This window comes from Coffea arabica, chromosome 5e (assembly GCF_036785885.1).
Source record: "Coffea arabica cultivar ET-39 chromosome 5e, Coffea Arabica ET-39 HiFi, whole genome shotgun sequence".
Classification (NCBI taxonomy): Eukaryota; Viridiplantae; Streptophyta; class Magnoliopsida; order Gentianales; family Rubiaceae; genus Coffea; species Coffea arabica.
Genome location: NC_092318.1, coordinates 47,500,035 through 47,516,275, shown reverse-complemented (window position 1 = coordinate 47,516,275; position 16,241 = coordinate 47,500,035). Strand labels below are relative to the sequence as shown.

Genomic DNA, 16,241 nt, shown 5'->3' with positions numbered 1-16,241 from the left:
AAAACTAGAGGGGAGTTATGTAAAAATTAGCTATACCACGCGCCCGAGAAGGGTAAAGTGTAATTTGCCCTTATATTTATCTTAATGCATCTACTTTCCAAGATACTTCAAAAGGTTTCAATTTTTCACCTAGAGAAGTTATACCAGAATCTTTATAGTTCTCTTAACTCTTCGGAGAATCCTTCAACTTACATCAGTGGCTTGGAAGTTTAGATCGAGATGCTTGTGTGCAAGCAATAAGAAGAGGCATCAGGCATGCGTTGGCTAAAAATGACTTCTCGATTTTGGACACCAGCAAGGGAATCTTCCATGGTTTCGCAAGGCTCTACTGGGACTAGTTTATCATGAAGTTAGAACTTTTAGACATTGGCTTCATCGGGTCAGACTCAAGATTCAAGGAAAGTGGCTGCTGACAGTAAGAGATTATTGCACTCGCCTAAACGTAGAGTGAGTGACCAGTTGCATGCTAAAGCCAGTGAGAAGCCATGCTTTTCTCTTATGACAGAACTCTCGGACTCAAATTAATCAAGATTTGTAGCTAGAGTTCAAAATTTGTAGATTGTAGCATCATCTTTAATCACATAAAGCAGCTTTCCTGCATTTAGTACATATCCTTCAGTTTTTCTTGGGATTTAACCAGGGCTGAGCCTGAAAACAAGTGATACAAGTAGAGACACGTAAAAATGATCTTGTCAAATTCAGTTGGAGCTGTGTTTTCATGATTTTGAATAAATAATTTAACATGAACCGATCCTGTAATCTTCTCCTGAATCTTGATTAGTATCGTTTTATCACTATGACGAATGATTATATACAAAATTGAGGAAAGACTTCTTAGAGTGGCCACATAAAATAACACTGAACGAATTCACTGCTTATATGCTCACCAATTGTTTGCTTCAGTCTTGTGCTAATAAGTAACAAAATCATGGCTTGTTATCTTATGTCTCATATAACCTCAACTGACCAAAGTACAAAACGAAAATGGTTCATCATATCAAAATCAAATGCATCCATTTTATCTACAAGACAAAAGCTTTTGAGATTGCAATGTATTCCTCAATCGGTCCTTCATTTGCTGTTTACAATACATAGAGGTAAGGTGTAAATATATAATCTGAGACTCCGTTATTGAAACTGAAGCATCACTCCATAATTTCTAATGGTAAAATCTCCCTGAAGCAACTCCAATGAATCAATATTGCTGCAGAAAACAAAATTTTTCTGTTGCAAAAGGTCCAAAGAAGTCAGAAGTTAACAGATCAGGTACAATTTCAAAGTCCAACAAGTCCAGTTTCGATTCAACTTCGCCCTGTGGATAGCCATAGATCAGTTCTTTTAACCTCTTGGAAACTGCTGTAGTTTCACTGCCAGATGTTGATGCTCCAACCTATAAAATGTGAATTAAATGATTGAGAAAATTAGTTCATTTGCAATGCCATTACTTGATTTGCTCAAGCATCTGAAAAAGTTCAGGAATAAAAAAACAAAATAAGAGATGCCTAACTTTCATTGGTTCTATACCTGACTACTGACCTTCTCATGAACAACTTGAAGCGTCGAGGTACCGGTGTTGGAAAAGTTAGCAGTCACAACCTCAAATCCTTCTGCATGAAGCCGGCGAATAATGCCATAAAACGAAGCTTGTTCTTCCAGCCCACTTATCAAAATCATATTCGCATCAGGTCCTATGTCTTGAACTTCAACATCAGTTAACGTTGAGCTGTTGTTAGATTCACTTGAAGCAGATGAACATGGTCTTTTGCCATGCAGCAACTTCTTCTTTATCTCCTGATAATCCTCCAGCTTCTTCTCCATGCTTTTGATGTGATATATCGCATCTTCTATTTTATCAGGCTGTGGGCACAATCCCTGCATTCATTACATAATCAAATGTTAATCTTTCCTATGCACAAAAATTATGCATGAAATACCATCTGAATCGAGTATTTCCTGAGGGTAAAGAGACCTTGGAGATGTCACTTGGAAGAAGACGGTAAAGCTTATTACAGAGATTCTTCATCTGATCTCTTCTATTTTTCTCTGTAATTTTTCTTTTCGTTTTGGTGTTTGAAGCTGAAGCATGAAACGTCTCCATATTCTTGAATCCAAAGTTTGGTTGGTACAAAGAAAGCATATGAAAGTATCAATTTTCAAAGTAAATTGAAACTGCCGAGGATGCTGGTTTTGCTTTTATACTCGCTTAGAAAGCGGACAAACTATTACAATTAATATTAATCCAACAGATTCATAGCGTCAGCCGTGACGAAACCACCAGAAAACCGCATCATATGAGATGGCGGTTTATCTTTGGATTGGAATTATCTACAATTATTATAGAAATTGCACAATGCAATAGAGGATCCATATAGGTTTAATTTGAAATTAGATTGATGGGATTAATTGTGTTACATAACTTTCCAAATTTTGTCATGTTTTCACTTGTTATTATATAGGAGTAAGGGTTAATTTTTATTATTTTAGTTTTTTTATATCTGTTTTGCTAGTACATGTAAAAATTTTATGGTGAATTAACACTAGCAGTTGCGGAAGCTCCCGTTGTCATTCAACAGATGGCATGTTGGAAAAATGTTTAGTTCACTTACACCATTTTGCAACAGAGTATACGTGTCTATACATACGAGTATCTGCTACAGTGTAAGAACCAAGGGTAGCTAATGCCTAAACCAGGTGTCACTAATGCCTGAATCAATCAGCATTTCTACATAGAGCCTAAATTATTAAGCAAACATAAGACAAGAACATGAAGGTTGTAGAAAGGATTCAAATCCTGGATCTGACAATTGAAGATAGAAAAAGTGTGAAGAGGGGTGAAAAGATAAAAAAGTTATATCTATATATATATGAACTTGACACAGGATCTAAGGAATAGTGATCAAAAGTTGGTAGAATTGATGTTAAATATTTTGTTATTTGTTATGTATCCTTAAGAATGTTGTATTTCCTTATAGGACAATGAAGAAAAGACTGTTGATAAGTAAGAGTTTACTACTCCACGTAGGAAACGAAAAACTAAGTCGAGGCAATTGTATTAAAAATTATAATTTTCGCCGTCCATTTGAATGCTGTCATCTTTAACTCATTATTCTAAGGAACAAGTCCTTTTTGTACGTTGCATATAGCACAAATATAGTTCACTCTTTCCAAATGTCGACATTTTACTGATTTAGCTCTCCTACTGTCAATTTTTGTAATGGTTTTTCAACTTGCTTGGTAGTAGCTTCACAATCACACCTTCCTAGTAGTACTGTCGGCATGACTAATTGAAGAGATTGGAGGCTAGTAAGTATAAGTTTAGAAACTATCATATCTGTTAATTGTAATATCCAAAAAGTGTAAGTGGCAGAGTCTGAATTCGACATCTCTCACTCACGTTCCCTTTCTTTTGGACCATCCAATCCATTTCTCCCACAGTTAAGGAAATAAAGTAAATTACATTATTACATTTGGTTAAAATCAATTCCCTGGATTATATATATAATAGAACAGCAAATCAAGGTTTTCAAGCCATTTGATTTAATCATCAAATAACTTAAATCAAAATACCCATATTAAATTCTAGGCATGAGTTCGATTTTTAATATTTAAATGTTTAAGTGAAGAAAATAAAGTGGCAAGGTGAGATTTAAGAATGCTCGAATATATCTCTTGGCACTGTCATTATCATAGTTCTATACCACTAGTTCTTTTACACTAACAAGAAGGTGTTTTAGTGAATAGTTTTTCTTTTTTCTCAGCAGGAGTTAACGAAACTATTTTTCCTTTCATCTGATTGGAATTTTGATTGTGGTCTAAAAGGTGGAAAAGCATTTGAATACTAAATAAATATGACTTATCAATTCCAATAAGAAAAGAATTAGTTTTTACCGTTACAAGTAACCATAATCAACTGTTAAAAAGACGGAACCCAGATTGAAGCATCATCAGCTTGGAATAAAAAATTCTACGAAAGAAGAATAAACATGCGCGACTAATCACCGACCTAACAATTCGTAAATGGAAGATGATAGAAAGCTATGGATTGCAATAAATAAAATCAGCATCTAGTTATAAATCTCATTTATTCTAGCTCATTCAGAGGAACAAATCTGTTCATTGAATTTCACGATTTTGTACAACTCCAAACTTTTTTCTTTCTTTTTTTTCTCTGGGGTAAATATTATTTGCCATCCTATTGCCAAATGTCGATTCCGCCACATTGTGAAATCATCTTTTTTCTCTCTCTCTCTCGCTTCCTCTCTTTTTTTTTTTTTTTTTTTTTATGTCTTGGAATTGTGATAAATAATTTGACCAAGTCAAGATAAACTAAAACCATTAGTTAAATCAAAAGAAAGCGAATCGATGAGGAGAGTTTTTAGCATTGAAGAAGCTAGAATCTTATAATGGCTATTCCACAACTTAAAGGGTATTTTCATAGGTACATTTTCGTGTTCGTATCATGTTGATACTATGACCAATAATGCAAGACTCCAAACTTCCTTCTTTCTTTTTTTTTTTTTAAATTTTTAAAAAATATATTATTTGCCCACCCTATTGCCAAATCGTGGCTACACTATAGTGTGAAATCAAGCCTCTTTTTTTTTTTTTTTTTCAAGTCTTGGGGTTGCCAATTCAAGATAAGCTTCAGTGAAATCAAAAGAAATCGACTCGATTAGGACAGTTTTTAGCATTGAAGAAATAGAATCTACTCTCTCTTTTTTTTTTTTTTTTTTTTTTTTTTTAAGAGGGAAGACGATGATTCTAGGTACTTAGTACGCATACTCTAATTCTTGGTCAATATTATTTAGAAGATATCAAATTTGCTAACAACTTTTAAGATGTAGATACCTTTAAATTCAATGAATCAAGATCCATTAGTAGTCAAGAGTCAATGGTTGTCCTTGTTCCCCCAAACCTACTTCAATTTTTCTGCCTCTTCTACGCTTCAAATCTGTGTTTGTTCCAGAGGCGCCAAGAAAGAATGCATGTACAGATGCACTATAATTCCATATTCAGATATCCATCGCACTTATGTTTCATGCCTAGCAGCAGCATAGTGGAGGTGGATCATGGCTAAGCTAACCGAACCAGTTAGTTGGGATTAAGAAAGTGTTAATCAACTAAATATGCTTAGTTTCTTAGTGCATTAGAAATGGATCGACTGCTTTTTAAGACATCGATCAACACTTTCTTACGGGACATCATTATATTAGCATTTCGTTATAAGCATGCATGAAGATCTATGCCGCTGCCACTTCCAAATGCTTTTCTAAACACAAGCTGTTTGCATAGATGTTATAATTTGATCGAGAAAAAAAAAATTATAGTGGAGATGCACTATTTGCAGGTAGAAACAATTCAAAGCGAACCAATTACACTTTTTTATGCACATAAAAAACAAGTTTTTTTTTAATTTTATAAAGAAAGGAATACATGTTCTGTTGATCTTACTAGTGGATTGATCGTGGTCCCAAACCCTGTGTTTGTACAAGGACCAGGCAAACATATGAATGGTTGTAGACTTTACTCAATTATAATCCTGGTGTTATCTTATCGTCACTATGCTTTACTCTTGCTTTTATAATTTTTCTTTTTTCTAAACAAATTTTTCTGACGTTTTAAAATATAAAACAAGGTTGATTAATCTAAGGGATATCTGCTCAGTAAGCACTTTTTAGGAGAGGTGTATATCAAATAATAGGTCTTTGAAAAATTGAAATAAAATAGGAAAAGCGTTTAGATCCATTAGGAAATAATAAATGTGAGTTCGTGCTTGCATATGATAAGTTTGGCGTAAATGAAGTACACTAAAAAGTGCCGGTTAAATATAACGAAAACCCCAATAAACCATTTGGAGATTATACAAGGAAGAGGATAGGGGAAAAATTTGTGGTGAATAAATCAGGCAGAAAAAGGTCTACCTACTGAGTATCTACTATGCAATATTTAACAAAATAACAAGTGCAAAAAAAAAAAAAAATCATGGTGGACAAAGGCTTGATCTACAATATTTATTGACTATCTCTTATTGTCACTACAATGTGATATCCAAAATCCCTTTGTCTTCCTTGTTTCTGGATGAAAAAGGAAGATTGGTCATACTATTACCAGTAAACTATGATGTTGCTGATAATACAAGCGACCTTGTCGGCTAGAACAAAAGAATCTCAATTCTATCTACTCCTTCATCCCAACTCCAAGCTTACTTGAAAGGGCAAAGATTTCAATGGAAACACTTGTGCCTCGATCTCCCGAATTTTTTTTTTTAATCATAATTAGAGTTTTTGAGAAAGTTTTAGGTTGCACCAACCCTTCTTTTGCCACGCTTCACATTAATCAATATTAAAGTTGAACAACTTTTTTTAGGGGAAAAAAAAGTTAAACAGCTTTTAATTCAAGCCCATGTGAAAATTTTTAGTATCTATCTAACCACTCCTGAATACCTCCTAACTCTTCAAGTAAGATGGACCAAAATAAGAACAAGTGCTTATCAATTGTGTTAAACACTTGTTTTCTATTCTTTGGCCCAGAGACCACGTAAATGCAAGTCTTCTCTTTGGGCATTTTTCTTCCTTAAGAAAACGATATAAGTTGACTCTTTTTCCTGTGGGAACAGAGAATATTGTAAGACGTACTCATCCTAAATCACTGTGCAAATTACGGCCATACAAAGAACATTTCTCTGAATTTGTTTAAATTAATGTTGGTCGGTTCTAGGGAGTTAACGCTTGATAGACTTCAAAGTTTGAAAATTTTAATAGTTGACTTCAGCATCAGCCTAAGCTTAACTTAACTGCTAAGCTACAAGTCTAAAACGTTATTAGGCAGCAATCAAAATCAACACTAATCTGTCTTAACGGAGGTTAGGTTCATTGGATAACCAGGATAATTCTGTGTACCCGAAAAAAAAAAAAACTTGAATATTTCTCATTTTTGGCTGGAATGATTATGCTATTAGGCAACATAAGCTGTTGAAAGTGTAACACAAAAAAAAGGGCTCCCGACTTCCTCGATTCAAATCAGTTATAGATTTTTTATCCCACTCCCTGTGCCACTCTCTGTCTCATTTTTTATTGTATTGCTATTTCTTCTTCATAAATATCATGTTTTAGTTCTTTTTTGTTTTCTTAAAATCCAATAACTATTAACTGAGTAATACACAAAATTCAACAAACCAAAATGCATAAAAATGAGATTTTTTTTAATGAATTCTCTGCTATATTTTTTAATAATCTATTATATATTGCTTTTTTGAATCTGTTGTATTTATTTTTTACTCAATTAATAGTTATTAGATCTTAAGAAAACAAAAAAGAACTAAAACATGATGTTTATGAAGGTGAAATAGCAATTCAATAAAAAGTGGGACAGAGAATGGCACAGAGAGGGGAACAGAAGATCTACTACCATTGGAATCCCCTCTTCCCCCCAGTCCATTTCTTAAATTTCACATTTTCCTTGTTAATTTTTTTTTAGAAAAAAGGGTAACACGAAATAATAGATTGGACCGTGGCGGACAAGCGGAATAAAATCAATTTTGATAAAAGACCATATCATAATCAAAGTCCACTAATCTTGTTTTAGGCAAATAATTTTTCTAGGCCATAGTCCACTAATCTTGTTGGGGCAGAAGAATGATAATCGATCCCACCAATTTTGAGATTTAAGGCTCAAATGCATACTTTTTTTCACTTGATTAGTGCTAAATGCGGCAGGTATTTTTGCTGGGATAGTGACAACGAACAGGGAAGATATTGGAACAATGACAAAGCCGCAACACATTTCCAGGTAATTTGGGGTCGATAATCAATGCAATTAGCATGGGATCAAATTACGGTGAAAACTCTTGGTATTTAATTAATTTTTTTTAATATCGAAAAAAAAGGTTCAAGAGAGTTTTCTATGAATAATCTCCTAATTTACGTGTGAATAGAGTCAGGCATTTCGAAATCAGAAGCTCTAAGGTGGCCTTAGTTATTGGCTTATTGGCATTAAAAATGCTGTTAAATCTTCAATACATCCATGTTCAATGACTAAACATGGGAAACTTAGATATCCTTATCATTTTATACTATATAAGAACGAGTTTAGGACAAAGACGGTTTTTATATTTCAACCGCAGGGATGGGGCTATTTTGGAAATGTGAGAGTGTTTGCAGTACAATTGAAGTATTGAGTACAAGTCATTACAGCTTTAATTTTGCTATAATTACTTATATAACCTTTCAGACATTTAAGGTTAGGGGCAGGTTTGGTAGGCTGCAATGTTTGATGCCAAATTGAGTATCAAGTACAACTGAATTAAGCTTGTGTTTTGATAGAATTACATAAAAGCCCTTTTAATCATTTATTATACTAACAACCAAGCCTTCCAATTTATTGAAACCATTCTCATCCGTTAAGGAATTAATTGGATGTGTACATAATTGGATTTTAATTACAATTAAATAACCTAATTATTATCTGAACAATCATTATCATATTTATGCCCCCATGTTTAGCCGATACCCTTTCTACTTTCTCCGTTTCACCCCTTTGGTTTTATTATGGCTATTAAATATTTGGTGGAAGGCGTAGCTTTTCCTTTAAATTGAGGTGAGTTCTTTGGGTTTGTCTTCTTCGAATGTAGTTTTTTTTTTTTTTTCTGATGATTGGTTTATTCAAGAACTCCATATAGCTTGCTTTTTGATACTTCTAATTCAAAAAACTGACTAATTGTATTGTTTTCCTTAGCATATCCCAAAGATTTTGTCTCTGGTCAAAGTACCATTTGAGATAATATTGTCACTTTCTAAAATAATCAGAAAAGCAATTTTATCATCTTCTCCTCCTCGGCCAAGGTATTATCTTTTTATTTAAGTCAAATAACCTTATTTCTCATGAACTTTCTCCTATTGACTCCAGGAATCTGTTGACTCCAGGGATCTGTTCTTAACAATTCTATCGTAATGTTACTGGCGTCGACGAAGACTCATCAATTTGCGACCTTTTTGGACAAACATTTAGAACCATGCTTAACAATTCTGTCCTAATGTTACAAGTTTCCACGAAGACTTCCAAGTCGTCTCATCAATTTGCCACCCTTTTGGGCAAACATTTAGAACCACAATTAACAATTCTGTCCTACTGTGGCAGCTTTCCACCAAGACTTCCAAGTCGCCTCGTCGATTTGTCTCCTTTTCCACCAAAAAATTGGTTGATGGTTTTCTACTAGTTATCATAATGCGTATTACATATTTATACATACTTACATGTAAATGTGCTTGGAGAACTCATAATTTGATGTTTATAGCCATTACCACATTCAGAGGACAATGGGCTATAGCAATATGATTGGACTGCTAACGTGTTATGTCAATTATTTTTAGACCTTTACATCAATTATTTGTAGACGTTTATATATAGTCATATATTAATATATGGATCTCAGAGATATGAAAATTAAATTCAGCTTTAGCTTGGTTTACTGTGTTTTACCAATTATAACCTACTTTTTTTTCAGGGATTTGTTTGGGGAATACATCTTTTTAGCACTTTTACAAGAGACTCTGTGGGCTTTCTGGGTGTGTTCATACACCAACTGAAGAGTCTCTAAGCAAAGATACGGCCCATTTCCTTGTCTTCAATGCTTGCTGCCATGACTTCTCCTATACAGGCAAAAAAAAAAAAAAAAAGGAGTACATTTGAAAGTCCATGGGAAAAGTAATTGGAGAAATTATAATTCATTGAAGATCAAGTGCATGTCTAATCCATCAGTCTTAATTAGAAACAATTATGAATTTAAATTACAAATTCATTAGCTACAAATCTCAATGGAAAAAATTTAGATCCTGTAAATAGCAATTAAAAGAAATTCAAATCTAGTATGTAAAAGATGTTCTTTGTTTTATATTGCTTTCGGAGATCTAAAAGAAATATTGTGACATTTCTTTTCGTATAGCCTTTTCAAATCGATCATTTTTTATGTAACAAAATGGATGATTTCACCGGTTATAATCGAAAAGAGTTTTAGCATCCTGGCGGTCCCGCTCATGATTATGTAAGTTTTTCTTGTATGGCATGCCACTGCTCTAGGAGCAGTTGATGTAAAAAAATTGGGATAATTTGAGAAACCTCTTTCTTAGATTTCTAACAATATTATTTAGTACCTCTAAAGTTTAAAAAATATCACTTGCCACCCTTATTTTTAAATTTTTATAACACAATTCAAATTATATGATAAAAATACTGTTATTTTTAGGAAAGGGAAAATTATTTCATTCCAAGGTTTCCTTTTTGTTGCGGTCTCTTAATTGCGATGATAAATTAATATAAAATCTCTTGATATTTGAAAACTTGATGGATGTGTTCTTTAATGAATAATTGTAAGTTTGAGGTTGAGAGATCTTTTAACAAATTTATCTGTGATTAGGAGACAAAAATTAAATTTGACAAATTATAAATAATTAACAAAGTATGTAAAAATAATTTGAAATATTGTAAAGATGAAGAAAATAATTTTTTTCACCTTTTAAACATCTCAAATAAGTTTTAAATGTAATTTTTTAAACATTTTATCCTTTTATAATTTTCAAGCCATCGATCTAGATAAATAAAAATCAAATATTCTAAACAATTTATTAAATTTTCTCAAAACATTTTACATCAAAAGAAAGGTTTTTCTCATTTGCTAATCTAAGGGCAAACAATAAACATATGGATAAATGAAGGTGAGCTCAATATTGAAGTTTTAAAAACATAGCTTCCCTCCTGAATTGCAACACTTTGGCAAAAGAAATATACGCTTTTTTCAGAAAGTGAGGCAAATAATATTTTTAATAATTCAATGATGCAGAGTGAAACTGTCAGAAACCTCAAAGGAGATTTCTGAAATGATCCCTTTTTTCATTTTTTTTTTCCTTAAACAAGTTCAGTATCTCCTGTGTCCTTTTTTTTTTTTTTTTTTTTTAATTTTGGTGCAATGAACTTGTTAGTATAAGCATATTAAATGGGTCGGCCAAATGCAAGTGAAATCTTTTAAATTTTAAGTTGGATCTAGAGCATATGCGAGATTATTCTTCTTAAACAGCAGCGGTACCTTAAAAGTAAAGTAGTTCGATTTAGTCACACACACGTTCTGTACCTTAAAATAAGTGCCTTGAAAGTTCAATTGTTCGATTTAGCCACGCCTTATGCGTGCTGCTCAAAGAATAAGTGATAATAATAGATGCTCTAAATATGCGAATCGGATTAGCCGGAGACTCGACTCAAGAGGTAGTCTGTAATGTAAAGAAGTCCGCCAACCCATGTGGATTAGTAGATTTATTATATCAATTACTAACATAAAATAACATTCTTTTCTTAGATATATACAAAGTAAGATTCTCCTATTGAAGATTTTTTAATCGGCTATTTTAAAATCAATCAAACCTAAGTGATGCTATTGTCATTCACTCACATTCTTTAGATAATCTTCAACTATTGAGATTTTAAATTGCAACTGGTCGAGACTTGAGAGGAATGGTATACTTGATCGCGATTACTAACTATTTATTATTCTTGTGGATTGGTAATCCATTGAGAGACAATCCATTGATTTTTCTTTCAGGTAATTATTGAATGTAAAAGTGTACATTTTACAAGTAGGTCGGCCGACAGTCTGAGTTCAATTCTTTTTTCTTACCCCAGGAGTCAGAATATTAAAACCCCAAATATCCTTTCTTTTGTACTTGAAGATGAACCTTGCCATCCCGTGGCGACAACTTCATAACTGAGAAGCATCAAAGTCATGAGCAGCTTCTATTTTTAATTTTGAGGTTGCTGGCACCTATAGTACCATTGCTGAAAAAAAAAATGGTCTGCCGCAGCATTTTTCTTTTCTATTTCAAGATTTGGTTAAAATAACCTGTTCCATCACGCTACTAATTAACTTATCTAGAGGAGAACCTAACTGGTGATGGTTGATAATTTTTTGGGTCATTTTTGCACTTTGCTTCCCTAATTAATGATTTGACCCCAAGCTGATGCTAAACTGCAAAGCTGCTAGTTAATTTAGAACCTAATCAAGTAGATGTTAAAAGTGTAGTGATCATAAAAATGGGTTGTTATGTAGTGATTTGACCAAGTTTAGATTCAAAACTCTGTGATAGACGATCCGTAAGAACTAACATAAACTTATAAACTATTAAAATCGCCGAGCTGGTTTTGAATTAAATAGTGTTCTCCTCAAAAATTTTAATAAAAAATAAGTAAATAAATAAATAAATAACACGACTATTGCGTCACATGAGACTTCATGTATCATTCATCAGTTGGCAAACCTAAAAAAATACTGTGGGATTAGTCGACTCCAGTTTTCTGCATGTGTTTGTTTTTTTTTTTTTAAACACCAAATTCTGGACATCACGTGCTATGGTGCATGGCCTTGGCTTACGGGTTTTCGAGGCCAACACGACGCAGAATTCGAAGTGAATCATTAAAACTAACGAGGAACAAAATTATCAATCTGGTTACAGGACAAAAATTGTAAAACCAATATTGAATATACTGTTGTAATTCGTAATTTATGTAATAAAAGATAAAATAAGTACATTTGTTAAGTTTTTTTATACACATCGTTGAAATTTTTATGTTATATTTAAAAGTTGGAACTGAATCACTCTAGTTCTCGTAAGAAGAATTATTTAATCTTATACTCTGAATTTTCAAACTTTTTTTTTGGAAAATTAGCAGGCGCACAATTTCGTCCATCTCTGGACAACAAATTTGAATTCACAAGGTCATCACAATCACAAAAGCAGCGATTAGTTTTCATTTGCTTTAATTTGATATATAAAATGTGACAATTAATAACTTCTTGGAAATTTTGTCCAGTGATCGCAGTCACTCTACTTGACACAAGTATATACCCATTTTGAAAATAGACCCCTTTTACCAAGGCTTAACAAGATAATTTGTTCGAGGGGCAGCATGAAATTAGCCAAGAGTTCAATTTTACATGCTCCATCTTCAACTTAGACCCTCAAACGTAGTTTTTTTTTTTTTTTAAATGCGAGGGATGGAACTGAAAAAATGAAGAGGAATGGAGAATTTGAATCTAAAACTTTTAATTTTTAGGGTTTCAATTCTAACCATTAGACTAAGTTCTCTACATTCAAATGCAGTTAAAGACTTAAATATTAGCATTTTAAGATTGATGGAAAGTTGTGAATATATCTCCCTTAACGCTTCTTTGTACGTACCGACAGAATTGTATTAATGAGGAAAATGGATTCATCACATATTATGCCGCATATGTAATCGTTAAAAACTCAAGTCATCTATGCAACATAAAATACTGACAATGTATTCAATGTGGTAACAAATTATAGACATGATGCAACATTTATCATTTAATGTAAAATGTCTATCGTATCTCCTTCTGTAAGATTTCCTATGGTTGAATACCGAAAATACAAAAAGAGAAACACTCCAGGTGCAAAATATGTGTAAAATTGACAAGGATTTCCCGTCAAATTGAAATAAATAATTAAAGGCTTACTTTATGAAGTGCGCAAACACAAAATAACATAGGACTGATTCACTGCCTCGTATGCTCACCTATTCCTTATCTTAAATCTTACACCAACAAATCAGGGTTTGTAATCTTGTCATCTCATGTAACCACCAAAAATCTAACGTAGACATGATTCATCATGTCGAAATCGAATGCCACTGTTTTGTCTACATGTCAAAAGGTTTGAGGTTGCAATGATATCTTACTCAGTCCTTCAAATACTGGTTGCACTGCATACAGGTAAAGCTGTAAATATATAATCTGAGATCCCATTATGGAAACCGAAGCATCACTGTTTAATTTCTTATGGTAAGATCTCCATGAAGGACTTTAATGTTGCTGCAGAAAAGAAAACTCTCCTGCTGGCAATGGTCCAAGAAAGCCAGAAGCTAAGAGATCAGGTTCAACTTCAAAGTCCCACAAGTCTACTGTTGATTCCACTTCGCCGTGTGAATAGCCATAGATCAGTTCTTTTAACCTCTCCCTCTTGGCAATTTCTATAGTTCCAGTGCTGGAAGTTGATATTCCACCCTAGACAAATATGAATCAAATTATTGAGGAAATTAGTTTATTTGCAATGCCATTACTTGATTTGCTCAACCATTTGAGATCAGCTGAAGGAGGATATGTAGTATAACAGGATGCCTAACTTTCCTTTGTTCTATCACTACGTACTTACCTTCTCATGAACTACTTGAAGCATTGAGTTTCCATCGTTGGAAAAGTTCGCGTTGACAACCTCAAAACCTTCTTCTTGAAGCAGGTGAATAATGCCATAAAATGAAGCTGGTTCTTTCAGTCCACTGATCAAAATCATATCCGTGTCAGGTCCCATATCATGAACTTTAACATTAGTCAACTCTGAGCTCTTGGTAGATGAATATCGTCTTTTTCTGCCCAGCAACTTCTGCTTCATCTGCTTGTAATTCTCCAGCTTTCTCTCCATGCTCTTGATGTAATTTATCACCTCGCCTATCTTATCAGGCACAGGCAAAACTTCCTGCATTCATCATTAATCAAATGTTAGTCCTTCCTATGCACAATTTCAATTTTTCTACACATAAAATCATGCACAAAATACCATATGAATTGAGTACATCTTGAGGGGTAAAAAGACCTTGGAGATGTCACTTGGAAGAAGAGAGTAAAGCTGAGAATAGAGATTCTTGAAGTGATTTCTTCTGTTTTTCTCCTTAATTCTTTTTTCTGGTTTCGAATTTGAAGTTGAAGGATGAAATCTCTCCATGTTCTTGATTCCGAAGTTCGGGTAGCAGCACAAAGAAAGCCTATATTGATTCTGAAAGTTGAAAATGTTGAGGATTGTCTTGCGTTTTGGTGTTGTTTCTATACTCACTTGTTTTTCCTTAAGCGGACTAAAGATAAGAATCAATGGTCCAACAGATTTATAGCGTCGAAAAGACAAGATACTTGACAAAGTCAATAGGCACGGCGTGATGACTTATGATAAATACATTAAGACTTTTTAATCAAGACTTTTTATTTATAATTTCTCCCATCTTATTACTTAAATCAATCCTTCTTATAATCACAAACACTATGACTATCATTAATTAGTTAATAGTAAGATATTTTTATTAAAACTCATAGAGGGTTTGGCAACTAGAATTGTAGGGGTTTTGTATTTTTTCTTCTATATTTATTCCACTCTCTTCATTTCTTCTAGTGCTTTTTTTAATTTTTAATTTTTAATTAAAAATATGAGATACACGAGTAAGTTTAACATTTATTCTTTACTAAAACTTAGTTAATCACAAAAATCATGAAAGTGGTTTATCATATCTATTAACTTACTATAAAATGAGTTAATCATATCTATAAGCTCATTCTGAAATGAGTTTATCATATTCATATCCATTGACTCATTCTAGTTAATATTAACTAAATTATAAGTATCAGTACTATCATTAATTTTGAAATCCATTCTTAAGTATGAAATTCACTTACCAAACCTCCCCTTATTTCAGAGCTTTGATTCATGAGATTAATTGCAAAACAAACTGTATTGGATGATACAATTTTTTTTTGGGTGCTTTTACACGTTGTTACCTTAGTATCTAACTAGTGTGTACTATACTTGATGGGTTAGTTTGTATATAGTGACAATTGTAATTGTAGAATTCCGAATTCTCGTTATCAGTCAATAGCTGGCAAGTTGGGGAAAATAAAACAAAAGTTGAGTTAACTTGCAACAGTACTGTTGAGTATTTCTTTATTTATGCCCGAGTGTTGATGGGTACCGCGAACGGAGCGAGATCGTAGGATCCAGCTGTAAATAATATCCGAATCAATCAGCAGCCCTTTAATAATGAAGCTAAAAAGAAACAAGATTATCAACTCCTTTCTCTCTACAGGCAACTCCAATGGCGTGTCATACCTCCCATGACACGGACTCATTACACGGTCACTGTGGGTGATCATGCAATGAATATTATACACATCACCAGAATGATATGGATAAATATTGATGAAAAAGAGGAGATGGTGAGCTTTTTTTTGCAACGGATAAATTTGAATAAACATAGATAACGACTAAAATTTTATGGTGAAGTCAACGTTCAATTTTTTTTTCAACGATCATTTTTTGGTTCTCTCTATATAAACACACAGGACATCTAAAATAACAATATATTATTTTTTGAAGGATAGGAAAAGATATATTTTTCAAACTTAGAAATTAATAATATTA

At 33.0% G+C, this 16,241-nt stretch overlaps 2 protein-coding genes across 2 annotated transcripts; both read right to left on the bottom strand.

The window, feature by feature from the left end:
* Positions 1-1,037: 1,037 nt before the first annotated feature.
* Positions 1,038-1,838, bottom strand: LOC113687575 (uncharacterized). The gene is made up of 2 exons (XM_072048141.1): positions 1,537-1,838; positions 1,038-1,390 (listed from the first exon to the last, which is right to left on the bottom strand). Exons 1-2 carry the CDS (start codon positions 1,816-1,818, stop codon positions 1,196-1,198), a joined length of 477 nt encoding a protein of 158 aa, XP_071904242.1. The 5' UTR covers positions 1,819-1,838; the 3' UTR covers positions 1,038-1,195.
* A 12,026-nt stretch (positions 1,839-13,864) lies between these two features.
* Positions 13,865-14,780, bottom strand: LOC113687574 (transcription factor bHLH162-like). Its single transcript, XM_027205156.1, has 3 exons — positions 14,652-14,780; positions 14,214-14,534; positions 13,865-14,065 (listed from the first exon to the last, which is right to left on the bottom strand). The coding sequence occupies exons 1-3, from the start codon at positions 14,778-14,780 to the stop codon at positions 13,865-13,867; spliced, it is 651 nt and encodes a 216-aa protein (XP_027060957.1).
* Between the last annotated feature and the right edge of the window lie 1,461 nt (positions 14,781-16,241).